The sequence below is a fragment of the Notothenia coriiceps genome, unplaced genomic scaffold, assembly GCF_000735185.1.
Source record: "Notothenia coriiceps isolate Sejong01 unplaced genomic scaffold, NC01 NC01_scaffold00014021, whole genome shotgun sequence".
NCBI classification, from domain to species: domain Eukaryota; kingdom Metazoa; phylum Chordata; class Actinopteri; order Perciformes; family Nototheniidae; genus Notothenia; species Notothenia coriiceps.
The window spans coordinates 161,834-175,518 of NW_011346722.1; the positions used below are offsets into that span (position 1 = coordinate 161,834).

The 13,685-nt window shown below is 39.7% G+C and overlaps 2 protein-coding genes and 1 long non-coding RNA gene across 6 annotated transcripts in view; 1 reads left to right on the plus strand and 2 right to left on the minus strand.

Moving 5' to 3' along the window:
* Positions 1–10,141, minus strand: part of LOC104948266 (cytoplasmic dynein 1 intermediate chain 2) — a 20,857-nt gene extending 10,716 nt beyond the window's left edge. For 2 of the 3 annotated variants that reach the window (XM_010774446.1, XM_010774445.1), the window contains exons 1-6: positions 10,054–10,141; positions 6,851–6,968; positions 6,070–6,184; positions 4,805–4,892; positions 3,672–3,731; positions 3,204–3,319 (exon numbers count right to left, since the gene is read on the minus strand). In XM_010774446.1, coding sequence (XP_010772748.1) covers positions 3,204–3,319; positions 3,672–3,731; positions 4,805–4,892; positions 6,070–6,184; positions 6,851–6,958 — 487 coding nt within the window. In that variant the 5' untranslated portion in view covers positions 6,959–6,968; positions 10,054–10,141. The remainder of the gene's footprint in view (positions 1–3,203; positions 3,320–3,671; positions 3,732–4,804; positions 4,893–6,069; positions 6,185–6,850; positions 6,969–10,053) is intronic. The other variant, XM_010774447.1, reaches the window with a different exon arrangement.
* On the plus strand, positions 9,219–11,649 carry LOC104948265 (uncharacterized). 2 transcript variants are annotated; one of them, XR_798659.1, is made up of 4 exons: positions 9,219–9,403; positions 9,893–9,961; positions 10,064–10,215; positions 10,783–11,649. It is a non-coding gene; the product is annotated as an uncharacterized lncRNA (long non-coding RNA). The 2 variants fall into 2 exon arrangements; XR_798660.1 differs by having other exon boundaries at positions 10,064–10,211; positions 10,783–10,867.
* On the minus strand, positions 10,404–13,174 carry cybrd1 (cytochrome b reductase 1). The gene is made up of 4 exons (XM_010774443.1): positions 12,725–13,174; positions 11,645–11,853; positions 11,112–11,266; positions 10,404–11,010 (listed from the first exon to the last, which is right to left on the minus strand). Exons 1-4 carry the CDS (start codon positions 12,915–12,917, stop codon positions 10,731–10,733), a joined length of 837 nt encoding a protein of 278 aa, XP_010772745.1. The 5' UTR covers positions 12,918–13,174; the 3' UTR covers positions 10,404–10,730.
* Positions 13,175–13,685: the final 511 nt, after the last annotated feature.

Consider the following 13,685-nt stretch of genomic DNA (forward strand, 5'->3'; position numbering starts at 1 on the left):
GGGGGGGGGGTTAATCACAGGTCTTAGTGAATGGACAATACATTAATGCAAATACAGCCAGTGATGTTCAAAGTATAAAACTAAACGACCTTTGCTCCCCGCTGCAGGTGTCTTCCACTTTCTATATGTCCCCACACAAAAAGGGTCTGACTTCAGCACGTGCAGCAGGGTTTTCTCTAAGCCTGCCTCTATAAAGACCAATAACTAACTACACAATACGAAACTCTACCAATACACCAAAAAAAATCCCAGACCCAGAGACTGTGATCAACCATTTTCCATTTGCCACACCAACATTTGGGGTTGTGTGTTGTAGTGTGGCAAAGGTCAAATTGCTGCAAGCCAAATAAATGTCAGATGTCCATCAATCTGATAACACTCAGTCGTCTGTGAAACAGGAGCATAGTGTTTTCAACTTCTTCAACATGGTTACACATGTCTAACACTGAGGTCTAAAGATCACACTCAGCACGACGGTAAGCAGAAGTCCTAAACCAGCACTATCTTTCTTTAAAAACAGAGTCTGTCACAGGTAATATAAATACTCATAACATTGTTAATGAGAAAGAAAAATAAATTGGTTGTAAAGGTGCATATAATTCACTATAAACTCAAAAAAATCAGATTTGTTCCAAATTGTCCATAAAAAATTCAAAGCTACTGTATGAAAGAGGAATACAATAAATTAGATTAATAGATTTAACAGTGGTAATAATCAAGTGCATAAAAGCCGACCACGATAACAAGTGGCACTTCAACCAAGAAGGCCATTAAGGGCTTTTGTGATAAAAAGTTCTGACCTGCCTCTGAATTCAGAGTGATTAAAACAATCGTAATTAAATATTAGATTTATTAAGCTGCTCTACGTACTTATATTCCTGAAAAGCCTTTTGAAACGCTGCACACACACACACACACACACACACACACACACACACACACACACACACACACACACACACACACACACACACACACACACACACACACAATAATTACAGCCTCTTGTTGAGGAGTGCATATTGATGCTGCATATTACCTACTAGTGCAGTCTGAGAATACTGCAGCGATGGCACAGATATTCACCAGCGTTATGGCTTGAATCAACACATTGTCTGTAGAGTACCTACAGACAGAATAGACTAATTCAAATTTCAAAAAGGAAACGATGCTGTTCAAAGGGAAAGGAGAAATTCATAGGCATCCGAGAGGGAAAGTAAACAAAGAATGCCAGGTTCATGACGCAACACTGTCCGCATTTATAACAAATCACACAACCCGATGATGCATTCTCTTTGACTGTTCAGGTTTTCTTTGTCTGGGTCAGTAGGGCATGTGATGTTAAAATCTTAAATCTGTTCCTCCCGTCTGCCGGTGTCTTGCACACACTGTGGGAAAACCCTCGGTGAGCAGCAGCCGGGGCACGGCCGGCGCTCCCTCTAATGCCGCCGCCCGCTGACCTTGAGAGTGCCGCGCCGTTGCCTCCTTTTGACAACATGATAAATCGCTCAATCAGAGACCAGGCCTGACGCCACCCCACACATCAGAAATGCGCCGAGGGGAGCAAGCCGGGAAGGGGATGCCGTCTCATCGAGTGCCAGAAGTGATGGTGTGAAAATGCACAATGTCACTGAGTGTGTTTTGTTATGTGCCTGTTCGGTGAAGGGAGAAGACAGGGAAGCGAGGGAGTTGATGAAATGATTACATAGTGGCAGAGAGGAGGAAGGGGGCCTCGTGTTGAACAGCTGGCAGGAACCATCGTTGGTTAACACAGTTTTACAATGCCCAGCAGAGTCCAGAGTAAAGAGCGATGAAGAACAGAGAAATGCTCTTCCTCCATCCATAGCCTTGCTCATTGTTTGCCACAGAAGCACACCATGTCATCTTGCTTATGCTGCATGCCACCTGAGGATTTACTCGATGGACACAAGGGAAAAACGACTGACGATCAATGATGGGGATGCAACGATTTATCGATCGAACATTGGCCGATATTTCGCTGTCATTTGCCTCACACTAAATAGGGCGACATTCCATAATGTTTATCACATCAATTTTGCGACGGCTAAATGCTGGGTTGTTTTTTGTGGTTGGACTCTGATACCTGTTACCAGCTGCTGATTTGGAGAAGAATCTTGTGGCTTCATTCAACTCTGGCATGATGTCAGAGGGTAACAGTGGTCGTGCACAGGTGTGACGTTTTTATAAATACTAATACAAGTAAAATATGATGTCCCTGTCTTGGGGAAATATCAGCAACAAGTAGGTCAGAATCTTCTGTAGGCAAAACAGAAGAGTTTCAAAGATAGCCCTTTTTATATTTCTAATCCCTTTTACATGTAATTACAGTATAAGTGTTTTATGTAAATACTGATTTTTTTTCCTTATCGAGTAAGTAGTTGTAAAGCAGCCTCAAAACAGCTCTTAAATCAGTTCATTTTTAAGAAAACATATTTTTTATTTGAAAGTATAAATATAAAAGACAGTTTCAAAAATGTGTATGATTAAATGTGTGCTCATTTGAACATTATAATTAAGATGTCTTTGTTCCCATTACACAAAGGGTAATACAAATAAAAAATAAAAACAAGATCTTGTGTCAGTTGGAGATTAAAGAATATATTGCTATGAAACCTTAAAAAACGAAATAAAGATTTGAGTGTGCTTCCTGTCATTGCATAAATCAACCAAGGATAAGCAGGGCACCCACAAGTATTGCATATTTGATGGAACATGTGTTCAACATGTGGTGTTAATAGCAGCCCAGATTTTCTCTTTTGCCAGCCGCATGAAAGCGCCAGCGCAGCAATTACATACATATCGACATGCTTCAGTGGCAATAAGCAGTCGTATGCGCAGCGCTTCATATCTTCCCCCTCAATCGCATTTCTCCTTCCTGTCACTGCTTTTCTCATCCTGCTCATTAATTATCCCGGAGCGGAGTTGGTTGCGAGGTTCAGAGAGCAGCGCTTGTCTGAATTTAATCTCTCCTTCGACTTCTTATGTTTCCTGGGCCTCATTCTTCCTTTACTTTCATCTAAAATCAAACATTTTCCACTTATTGTTCACTTCCGGTTCCCACATACATCCCCCAAGACCCCTGTTATTAATTCTGCACAAAACAACTCTTTTGTAATTAAAGAATCTGTACATTTAAATAGACCACTTCATCCACATCCATTGTAACAATATGTGAGAATCACCTTCTTTTTGCTGAGTCACGACAGGTGTCTGGGTCTCTTTAGTGTAGGACACAGTCTCACGTGGAGGGAAGTCCACTTGTGTGACTTTGGCCATTCCCAGTTTTGGAGTTCCTCGCCTAAAATCACAGAAAAACTCAAACTTTGCACAGCAAAACCAAAACCATACAAAGCATCTGCTATTATTGTTCTTATATTTTCTTGTACAACAGTTTTCACGTATTCTTAGCAAGTGGAAAAAAAGTAAGTAAGCAAATGAGTGTTTCATGGGATGGCATAGATTGCAGATTAGTGTTACAACCCGTGTGAATCAATTCAAAGGTTTTGTCTGAGCACTCTTGCGTGCAGACTTTGCCGACTTGTTTCCTGGCCTGCATTAACCAAATAATGACTTTGAAAGACAAAGTACTCATGCCATAGATTGAGAGAAGGGAAAATGACCAGGAAAGGAGAGAAGAGAGTGTCCAGTACCCCAGCTCAGAATCAGAGTGAAGTTGAAGAGTGGACGGGTCAGAGTCCCAGTGCAGAGTCCTGGTTAGTGTCACAGCAACAAGGCAGCATTAGTGAGAGAGACAAGCGGGCACACATGAGGAGAGGAAATAAAGTTAGCATTATGGCACACAACATGCTGATTGGATCCAAGGTAACTAAACACACTTGAAACTTTTTTGTTTTTCAGTTCAAAAATAAATCTGCCTGCACGAAGCTCAGATATGTAAGAATGTCTGCTTAAAATGCACGGACACACAGCCCCTCAGAGTGAGATGACACAGGGTGTAATGTGCAGCCTGCGGGGCTGATACAGCCTGAACTGTGTCACACCAAAGGCTCTGAGTGTGTTGCAGACAGAGAGTGAGGGAGAGAGAGAGAGAACCCTCAGGGAGAAAACATGACCTCCATGTGTGTAGGAAATGGCCATGCTGGTGAGGGAAATGAGTCAACACGTAGGGGGAACAGCTCCCTCGGCCTGATGGGACACTGGGGGAGCTTGAGTTTCAGCCCAGGGAAGGGGCTCTAATTAGGGGTTAAGAAGTCCCCCAGGCATCACAGCAGCCTGCTGTTTTATTGTTAATTTAGGATCGTCCTAATTCAACGGCACACAAATTAAATAAACATGCACTCAGTTGGTATAAACTCGTCATCATTCACTGTAATGGTATGAGACTTCCTAAAGGATTGTAGCTCAGTCGTGCTCAGCGGAATCAAGCTTTAAATATATTCATAGCCTTTGTCTGGAGTTGAAAGTGATGCAAAGCGAAAACAACTAATATGCTGTTCAACACATCTGCAATGTATAAGCTGCTTGAGAGGCGGTGACAAGGACGCTGACATCACATTCTTGCTGGCATAAGCATAACTGAGCACATAAAGTAACACAAATATTTCTTTAAGATGACATATAAAGCTCAACAAAGCACCAAACATAAAAAAAATGTGCCTTAGGTGGAGATAAAGCAATTAATCACTCATTAATAATGATGTTTGCATTGTTTCCACACTTGTAATGTACTGTACTAGAATGTGAGGAAAGAATGTTATTACTCAAACTGTTGCTGAGAAATGCGTGTGTGTGTGTGTGTGTGTGTGTGTGTGTGTGTGTGTACCTGGGTCCCACGGCTCCATCAGAGTCTTGGCTCCCTGCCTCACTCGGTGTGCCCGCCGATTTGGGAGTTGGCGAGATGGGAGGAGGGACTACATGGAGAGACAGACAATAATCATCTGTTACAGAACCAGGACACTAAGCTTTTCACAAGAGAGGACAAATAAATGTATGCTGAATGTGTCAATCTTAATGTAGATCTCGACATCCTCGATATCAGTGACCAAGAGCTGTATTTGAAATAAAAGCTTTAACAACACTATGAGACCTAGTTTGCCTTTATTTATGAATATTTAAAATTATACAATAATTTCGAAAAAGAGACATAAAACTCTGATGTTTGTCCGTCTCTGGTTCTCGTGTGTCTGCATCCTGTGAGACTCTTGAAGATTTTATTATGGATCTCTTCTGCCACCTGCTGTTAGCGACGAGTCAGTGCTCTAACAATCTCCCTCTGAATGAACTGAAAAAATATTTAGGATGTATACACAGGTATATTATTTACAAGTAGTTGTGAGTAAGGTTGCAGTTATACATTAAATACGTGTTTTCCCTTTTTTCCAATTGGTTAGTATGTGTCTTTATCACATTTCTGAGAACGAAAATCTTAACAATTCAACAAAGATTATTCCAATGAGACATTGACACGTTATACTCTGTCCCTTGTGAACAGCATGAAAACAAGCACAACATATTCTGGTGTTGGACCCCAATTATGAAAAAGATAATAATTACTACTACCGATCAGACTATTATGGAAAATAATATTCCAGTAATGTGCACGAGAACACTGATGTTGTAAACATGCAAGTGGCTGTGTAAAAGAAATCCCCCTAAAACAGAAAAATTGAATATAAGTTTGAAAGATAATTTAGTCAATGACTGTTTAAATATTTACATTTATCCCGTGGTTGTTTCTGAGCCTTTCAGTCTGGTCTTTAACAATTCAAACATAGGATTAGCTGTACTGAGGTCAGCTGACTGGCCAGTAAAGAACATTCCACTGTTTAGCTATCATATATCTGTTGTTATAAATCATAATCCTACTTACTGACATAGAATAATAAATGCAATACATGTGAACACTCTCAAACCCCAGTCAAAGAGCCAAATAACGGTGTAGGCCCTTCCTATAAAATAATTGCAATGTCTGTGAGATATAATGGAAAATTAGGTACTGTAAATGATTTGTTTGTAAAAAAGGTATTAAAGATTATATATGAAACAGGATGTATGAGAGTACAATCCATCAAGTAATAGAATACATACCAGCAGGAGTATCTTGGGTTATGCCCATACTCTGTAGCATAGCCTCCGTCTCACGTCTTTTTTTCTCCAGGTCTGTATCATCCTGGTGATTTGCAGCATCTTTCAATTGGTCCGCCTGGAAACAGATCAAGGCATCAACCATTAATGCAATTCTCTAAATACCCACCTTACATTACAGATCAAAAAGTGTGAATACCTTCAACTTGTTGATGTGTTCTAATTTCTAGCTCTGTGAGACTTGTGTACATTTTAAAAACCAACTACCTCACTAATTTGCATTGCAATTAAAAGGTACTGCCGGATTGTTATTGCAAATAATGTCCAAAAATAGAAAATGGCAAGTGCAGTAACACTTCAAATGAAGAAGACGCCCAAAGAATTGATGTAATGTAATGCCTATGAACAAAGAACAACCTTGTGTATATGTAAATGTTTGTGCCAAAGATTTAACTTGTCAATAACCTTGTGTTGGAGGTGTAGATTGTTTCTACCTTTTCAAGACCATTAGGCAATGTGGAAAGGTTTTATAAAGCTTATCCCTATCTAAGACATTTATTTTGTTACGAATAGTGGCCTTAAAATATATCTTGCAGCATGTAGATGACCAAAAAACAATCACACAAATTAAGTGTAGCAGGTAATGAATTTGCTTTTGAATTGAAACGAGATGTTGCAGTGATCACACTGAGCCACTAAGGTTTTGTTGCGATTTATTCTACATACTAATTTTTACATTTAATACCAGAGAACACTCGAAGAATTTACAAAATATTAAACATACCGCTTGCTTCTTGCGCTCCTCCTCCTTCCTTTTCTTCTCCTCTCTGATTTGAGCCAGGCGTTGCTTCTTCCTTTCAAGCTCTGCTTTCAGCTCACTTTTGTCAGACATGATGCCACGGCTGTGAACAAACAACATATTCTGGTTTGCCTTTGTGTTCCTGTCACAGAGGTGATCTCTGGGCTCATAGATCTCGGCCTCCGTTACGGGTTGTTTAGCTTTAGTGTTGTTGAAAAGTGTTCAAGAAATCTGAGAGCAGACATTTCACGAGCTCACAGAAACAGCCTGAGTGCGAGGAGAAGGTTTTAAGCTGGAACACAGGAAATCTGTAAGCAGCAATATATCTGAGTGCAAGCGTACAGTTTGAGCAGAAGCAGAGCAAATCTAAGTGCAAGTGTAATACACATGTATCAGGAACCAATACCCCTAAAGCTTTGGAGCCATGGCAGGTGATAAACAGCATCGGAGACGGGCCCTATGCAGCAAACAACGCCCTTGGATGGGTAGTGAACGGGCCGAAAAGGACNTTATAGCCTGATATATGATAGCTAACTTCACAATGTTGTGATGTGACGTTAGCTAACATTCTGTAGCTAACGCCGGTCACTCACCAAGATAGCTGCCCATGGTTCTCCTCACACCACAGCTCAATTTCTCTCCGATGGCCGTTATTTCTTCTAATCCTTGGCTGCTCCTGGTCTCTTGGACACCGAGCAGGCTCATAATTATAAGGTTGTGGTCCGTCATATGCATTTGAATATTCATGTTCAACTTCTTCTGTGTCTTCTGTGTCGAAACTAGCATTTGGATCCATTCTTATTAATACGTTACACCGGGCGCTCTCCCCCTTGTTTCCCCCATGTTACGTCACACGCGGGAGGTCACGTGCCGAGGCTTTTTTATGCGGAAGTGAACATTTCTTACAAAAACGACGCCAGATGTCACTGTAGTATATATTTCTGTATATTTTTTTGAAAATCTAGTGTATTCATCATTTTCTTACACATTTATTCACAGGTGTCTTTAACCTGGAAGTTGCTCTTTAAATGTTTCCATTTTAAGCTTTGTTAGTTAGTTAGTTAGTTAGTTTCGTGACGGACTTAATGTAACAGTTGTAACGGTTCTCAGACGCAGAGGGATACTGACTTGTGAAAAGTAAGTACAATTATTCCCTGGATATACGCTCATTATATCACGGCTAAGAAACATCAGATTGCTTGATTTGACTTGTCCGTTTTATAAACATATACTAACTGTGCTTACCCCCCCCCCCCAAAAAAAAAAGTTTTACGGTGAAGTACATGTTATGTTATAAGCCGTGGAGGGCGGGAGTTTATAAACCAAAGAGTAACCGCCCTTAGGGGATGCTGTAATAAGTAAAGCGAACGTACCCGCAAGGACACCTGGCCTCCTATTGGTTGAGGGATTTTGACAGGATTGTTGCACAAAAGTTCCGAGCGCGCACAGAATAAATTTGAGAGCAGAACAAATCTGTAAGCAGCAATATATCTGAGTGCAAGTGTACAGTTTGAGCAGAAGCAGAGCAAATCTAAGTGCAAGCAGGCACTATTTGAGTGCGAGGACAGGGTTTGTGGGAAAGAAATCAATAAAGTATGCTCTCACATTTAAATACCACGTTCTTGAATAAAGATAGGGAATAACTCCCATAATAACTGACATAACTATTAACTTGGACACGCTAGAATGTTATCATTAATATTTACATTAAAACATTCCTTTGACACTTATAACATTACTTTGCAAGGTAAGCACTACCACACACACACACAGATAGATAGCAGGGTTGTCCGGCTGGACCGGCTCCGTTTGAGATCGCGGTCGTTTACGCTGACTTGTGAGAAATCTTTCCATTTTCGATCTGTGTTCACATACTGAGAATTATAACAACATTAGCCAAGTAACAGTTTGCGCTTTAACTTACAACGACATGTGTGGTGGAATGTATATTTATTCACCCTGTACGTAAGTACAAATCTGAGGTACTTGTACTTAAGTAGCCTATTTAAATGGAATGCTACTCTATACTTCACAAGTAATGAGGTAAATATTGTACTTTTTACTGTATTTCAATTGTCTGACAGTTACTATTCAGATAACAATTTGTCATACATTTGTATGTCCAGTGAAAAACAATGTGTTTCCAGCTGTATTTTTTAAGATAAATAAACTATTTAAAACCCCCTTTTAAAAAGCTGGGAAAAAAGCATTATCAGAAAGCTCTTCAACTATAATGTATTGATGTAAACCATACACAAAAGGGCACAATACATGCTTTTAATACATTTAGCTGATAACACTTTTACGCTGTTGTATCAGTACTTTCACCTTAATCAAGCATCTCAATACTTTTCCAACCACCAGAACTGAAAAATAGTGGGTTCAGGAAACAAAATGCTTCCTATTATTAGTCCACCGTCTCCTGACAGATGATGCTCTCAGCTTCAGTACCACCTTGCACAGCAGTGGAGACAGCTAGCTAAAATACCTAACATAGCATGACCATCCAGGAGTGTTTTATGTCATCTCTGCAGCTCAGTAAGTCAAACATCCTTGTTTATTGGAGACAAACACTCTCAGTTACATGTAACTCGGTTACAACCACAGTCCGGCTGGCTAGTCATTGTCAGCCAGCTAACAGAGAGCCCCACCCTTAGCATGGGGCTATCCTGTCCGCTTTAGTCACTTGTCTCTGACTTATATCGTAAGTTGTAAACGCGTTCAAACAACCACCTTGCTCCATTATATGTTTTATTGAACAAATCCCATCGTAGTTTCATATAAGACACTGATTGTTAGAATCCAATCGGCCTGTACCGAAGCTAGCCTTCCTTGTTATGAATGGCTAAAAGGCTAGCTTAGCCATCTTTGTTGTACAAGGTTCAGTCAATTGAAATTAATATCACACATAGTTATGTCCTTTATTGCATTAAAATAAAACGTTTTCGGCTCACATAAAATGTGACTTGCACAATCTAACCCACTATTTGTGTTAAAAGATGCTTTAAAGTTAGCTTTATTTGTTAGCAGCTAGCTACATCAGTGGACAGGTCCTCAGTGATGTCATGCGCTTTCAACTGACCGCACAATGAACAGGCGAGTTGGGCTACAAACGAAGCATTGAATACAAAATAAATACAAGCGTGTGATACACCAGCTAACATGAAATGTATGTGTATATTACAAACCTTTAATCAGGTTTTCTACCTGACACCAGATGCCAAAGAACGAGCCAAAACAAACGGGCTGCCAACAAACTACGGATGCTGGGAAGAGCCAAAAAGACGCACTTCGCTTTTACGTAGCTGTGTTGCTGGCATCCGAGGTCAAAGCAAAGAGGAATCATGTTTGTGAGCATAAAATGCCTCCTAATGAATTAAGCAGCAGGGTCTTAAACAGTTTAGAAACATATTTGGTGCGACACCCGGAAAACAATATTTACATGTTTGTTGTTTTCATCAGCTCTGCTTAACTTAAATTTAAAATTAATGTAGTAAAATTATATTTGAAAAGCTTTTACAGAACAGCAACACAAACAGTAATGGACAGTGTTGTAACATATACATATTTATTATAAAAAAATGTAGAAAGTTTTTGAACATATTTTAAAAAATCTAAATATCATAATACAACAGAATTAGGAACATTATGCGTTGTTGTACAGTGTATTCCCAGATTATCTCAATCGTAAAAAGCTCACCATTATTTACATATGCTTATAACAAATGTAATTAAACAACAAATACCAAAAAAATGAAATCTGTAAAATAGAAAATATGATATCTTAATTTTTGCTTAAGTGTGAACACATAGGCTACATTCAACACTGGATAAAGTACCCAGTCTTGAGTCAGTTATTTACTAATCAGTTAGGCTGATCATCTAATTTGCAACTCCTCTTCCTGACATCCCCACAGGTCTCCTCATTAGGTACATCAGATAGCTGAGACAAGGCTGGACCAACTTTGCTGCTGTCCTCAACTCCCCCGTCAGTATGCAGAGTATGCAAGATCTGTTCACTGGGGCGTTTCCAAGACTTTCGAGTGGCAATCCAGAGGATTAGTGCTCCAAAAACCACGAGGAGGAGTCCCAGGACGTTCACAAAGATTGCCTCTGGGGGAGAGTCCTTGTACTTTGGGTCGCTCCTTAGAAAGAAAGTACAAAAAATAAAGTTATGCACACTCTTAAGCAGCATTAGTACTGTGCAACTGGTTTAAAAGCTTGTATTCCTTTTCAAAATACTTACAGACTAAAAATGAGTTTCTCTGTGATGCCCATGAGTGCCACAGCTATTATGCTGGTGAAAAGGAAAAGACCTCCGTAGACATGCAGGGGCATAAACGCTGCTCTCCAGGATGCAGGTGTAAATGGCATCAAGTACATGCCAACTCCAAGAACAAGCTGCTCATTGAAGGAGAAAAAACATCCTCTTATCAGATAACACACTAAAAAGGACTTTTGTTCACGATGACTTGGCATTTTAGAGAAGGTCAAGTGTTTTTTTCCCAGTGTGTTAGTAAACCTGCTTATGTGTTGTTTTGAACCAACCCTTAGCTCCATAAAAGAAAGAGGTACAAAATATAACAGTGGTTTTAACAATAAAGCTCATTTAGGATATGCAAAAGGCCAAACTGTGTATTATTTATAGCAGCAATATAAATACTGCTAAATGAAACCAGGAGCATTTGTTTGTAGACATTTTTCAATATTTTCTGACATTTTATGGACCAAACTAATAATCCTGATGAATCAATAAACATTAGTTGCAGCCATATTTACCTGCAGACCGTACAGTATCACAGCTGCGAGGCCCACCCAGCTGTGCAGGCTGTACATGTTGGGGATTTTGGCAGCATTGTGGAAGTCAAAAACTGCCACCATTGATACGACAGCTAGGGTGAAGGCTAGTAAATTCAAGCCAGCATGGATAAACTTCATCATCAGTTTACTGCGATGCCAGGTCCAGGGGATTCTGTAGACTATGATGGCTGCAAGAGGAAGTTACTGTGTCATTCTTGATTCAACAATGAAACAACATTGGACACACTTGTTTCACTTTAAAAATTGGCATATCTTCCATTACAATGTTTAAGTAAAGTTTTCATGTACAGTCACGTATTAAAGTTTGTTTGGACAGGGTTGGTGATAGTGAACACTTTAAGAAACTACAGAAAGCATTAGGGCCAGACTTAGGAGAAACACCTAAGGGGTAAAGATCTTTATTTTATAATTTTAGAAATAAAGTTGAAATGTTGGGGAACATTTTTTGGAATGTTAAGAATAAAGAAGAGATACCATTTTGGGAATTAAATCCAATTTGGAAGATTATGTCAAAATGTATAGAATAAAAATCCAACTCTTCTCTTCTTCAAGTTTTCTATCCACAAACAAGTTATTCTCAATAATTATACTTTATTCTCCAAATAAATGTTTAAAAAAAGTCTAACTCCTCATTGTTCCTTCCTTATGCATAGCCCTTATACTTTTCCATAGAAAGCACTATTGTCATTATATTAATGACTTTTAAGGTCATGTTTTTGTGAGGTGTAAAGTTCATGCTTCCATGAGGGTCATATTGCTTAAGATATATTATCAGAATAAACTCATAATTGACTTCCTTAACATCACATACTCCATTTGTGGATGCTACAGTATAAACCTACAAATGAAGTTGAAATTAATTAATCTAACGCAATTTCAGTCATGTTTTTTTAAATATATAAACAGTCAGTGGTAACCTCCCCCTCAGGTCGTTGGATAAGCGAGTCTTACGCAAATTCAAATCCTGTTTACACATCTTCAAGACAACCCCCACATTCCGATTGACCAAAACACTTCTTAAAAAGACTAATTTCTCACCTGTTCCTTGCAAGAAAATAAACCCGATCACCATTAGGACCGGATGCCAGTTGAATTCGGCCGGACCTCCATCCCAGGCTAGACCCTCTCTAAAGTGAAGAACCCATCTTAGCACGAATATTATGGAGACCAACCCAGCGGCCGCGGCGACAGACAGAACCACCAGGAAATGTTTGAAGTTCTCCATCGCCATCAGAGCTGCAGCACCGAGCAGCTGCTTCACAAATACAACAACTTCAAGTGGCTTCTGGTGAGGAGGGACCTCGGTCACATGACCCCGAGCTGAGGACGTGAATGGAGGAAACACGTTTTATAAGTTTGGTGGTTTCAGAAGAGTTCCAGCAGTGTCTGACTAGTTGAAGAAAATCGCTGTATCATTCTCTGACCAAAACACTGATGATTCACCTCAGCGTAGGATGTTTTTTGAGCAATGTTTTTGACTCACACACTGCTGCGTTTGAGTAACACGTGTCTTACAATATCTTTGAGTTTCTATAATATTGTATTTCACTTCCTCTGACTTCTTTGGATCATAGGCTGCTGTCCAGAAACGATGGTGATAATGAAAGTCATAGCCGTAATTTCCCAATCGAGATAACCATTTTGTTGTTAGAATGGAGGTTTTTTTAAACGGGAAAAAAAAAGTTCAGTAAACTGGAAAGCTATGCTGATGTAAGGACTCTTGGTTGGTACCACCCATCAGTGGCGTTTTCTCCTGGAGGCCAAGGGAAGCCAGGCTTCCCCTGTTTTTTCGGATTGTAGTTATAATTTTAATAAATAAATAAAAAGACTTCGTTTAGTTTCGGAAATTCTTTGTTGTGTGTTGCTGCCGGCCCGTCTCTCCCCCATTCTCATTGAGTATTTTACAAAGAGTGAAACAGCGCCCCTCTAGATGTTATGGTGAAACAGTAGATTGCAGTCTCTGTTGCGAGAGGAGGCCAGCCGAAATTTGCTTCACTTG

Coding starts and splice junctions, on each gene's coding strand:
- cybrd1 (XM_010774443.1), bottom strand. CDS start 12,917: ATGGCGATGGAGAACTTCAAACATTTCCTGGTGGTTCTGTCTGTCGCC. Junction 11,267..11,644: donor TGATACTGTACGGTCTGCAG/GTAAATATGGCT, acceptor TTCAATGAGCAG/CTTGTTCTTGGAGTTGGCAT. Junction 11,011..11,111: donor GAGAAACTCATTTTTAGTCT/GTAAGTATTTTG, acceptor TTTCTTTCTAAG/GAGCGACCCAAAGTACAAGG.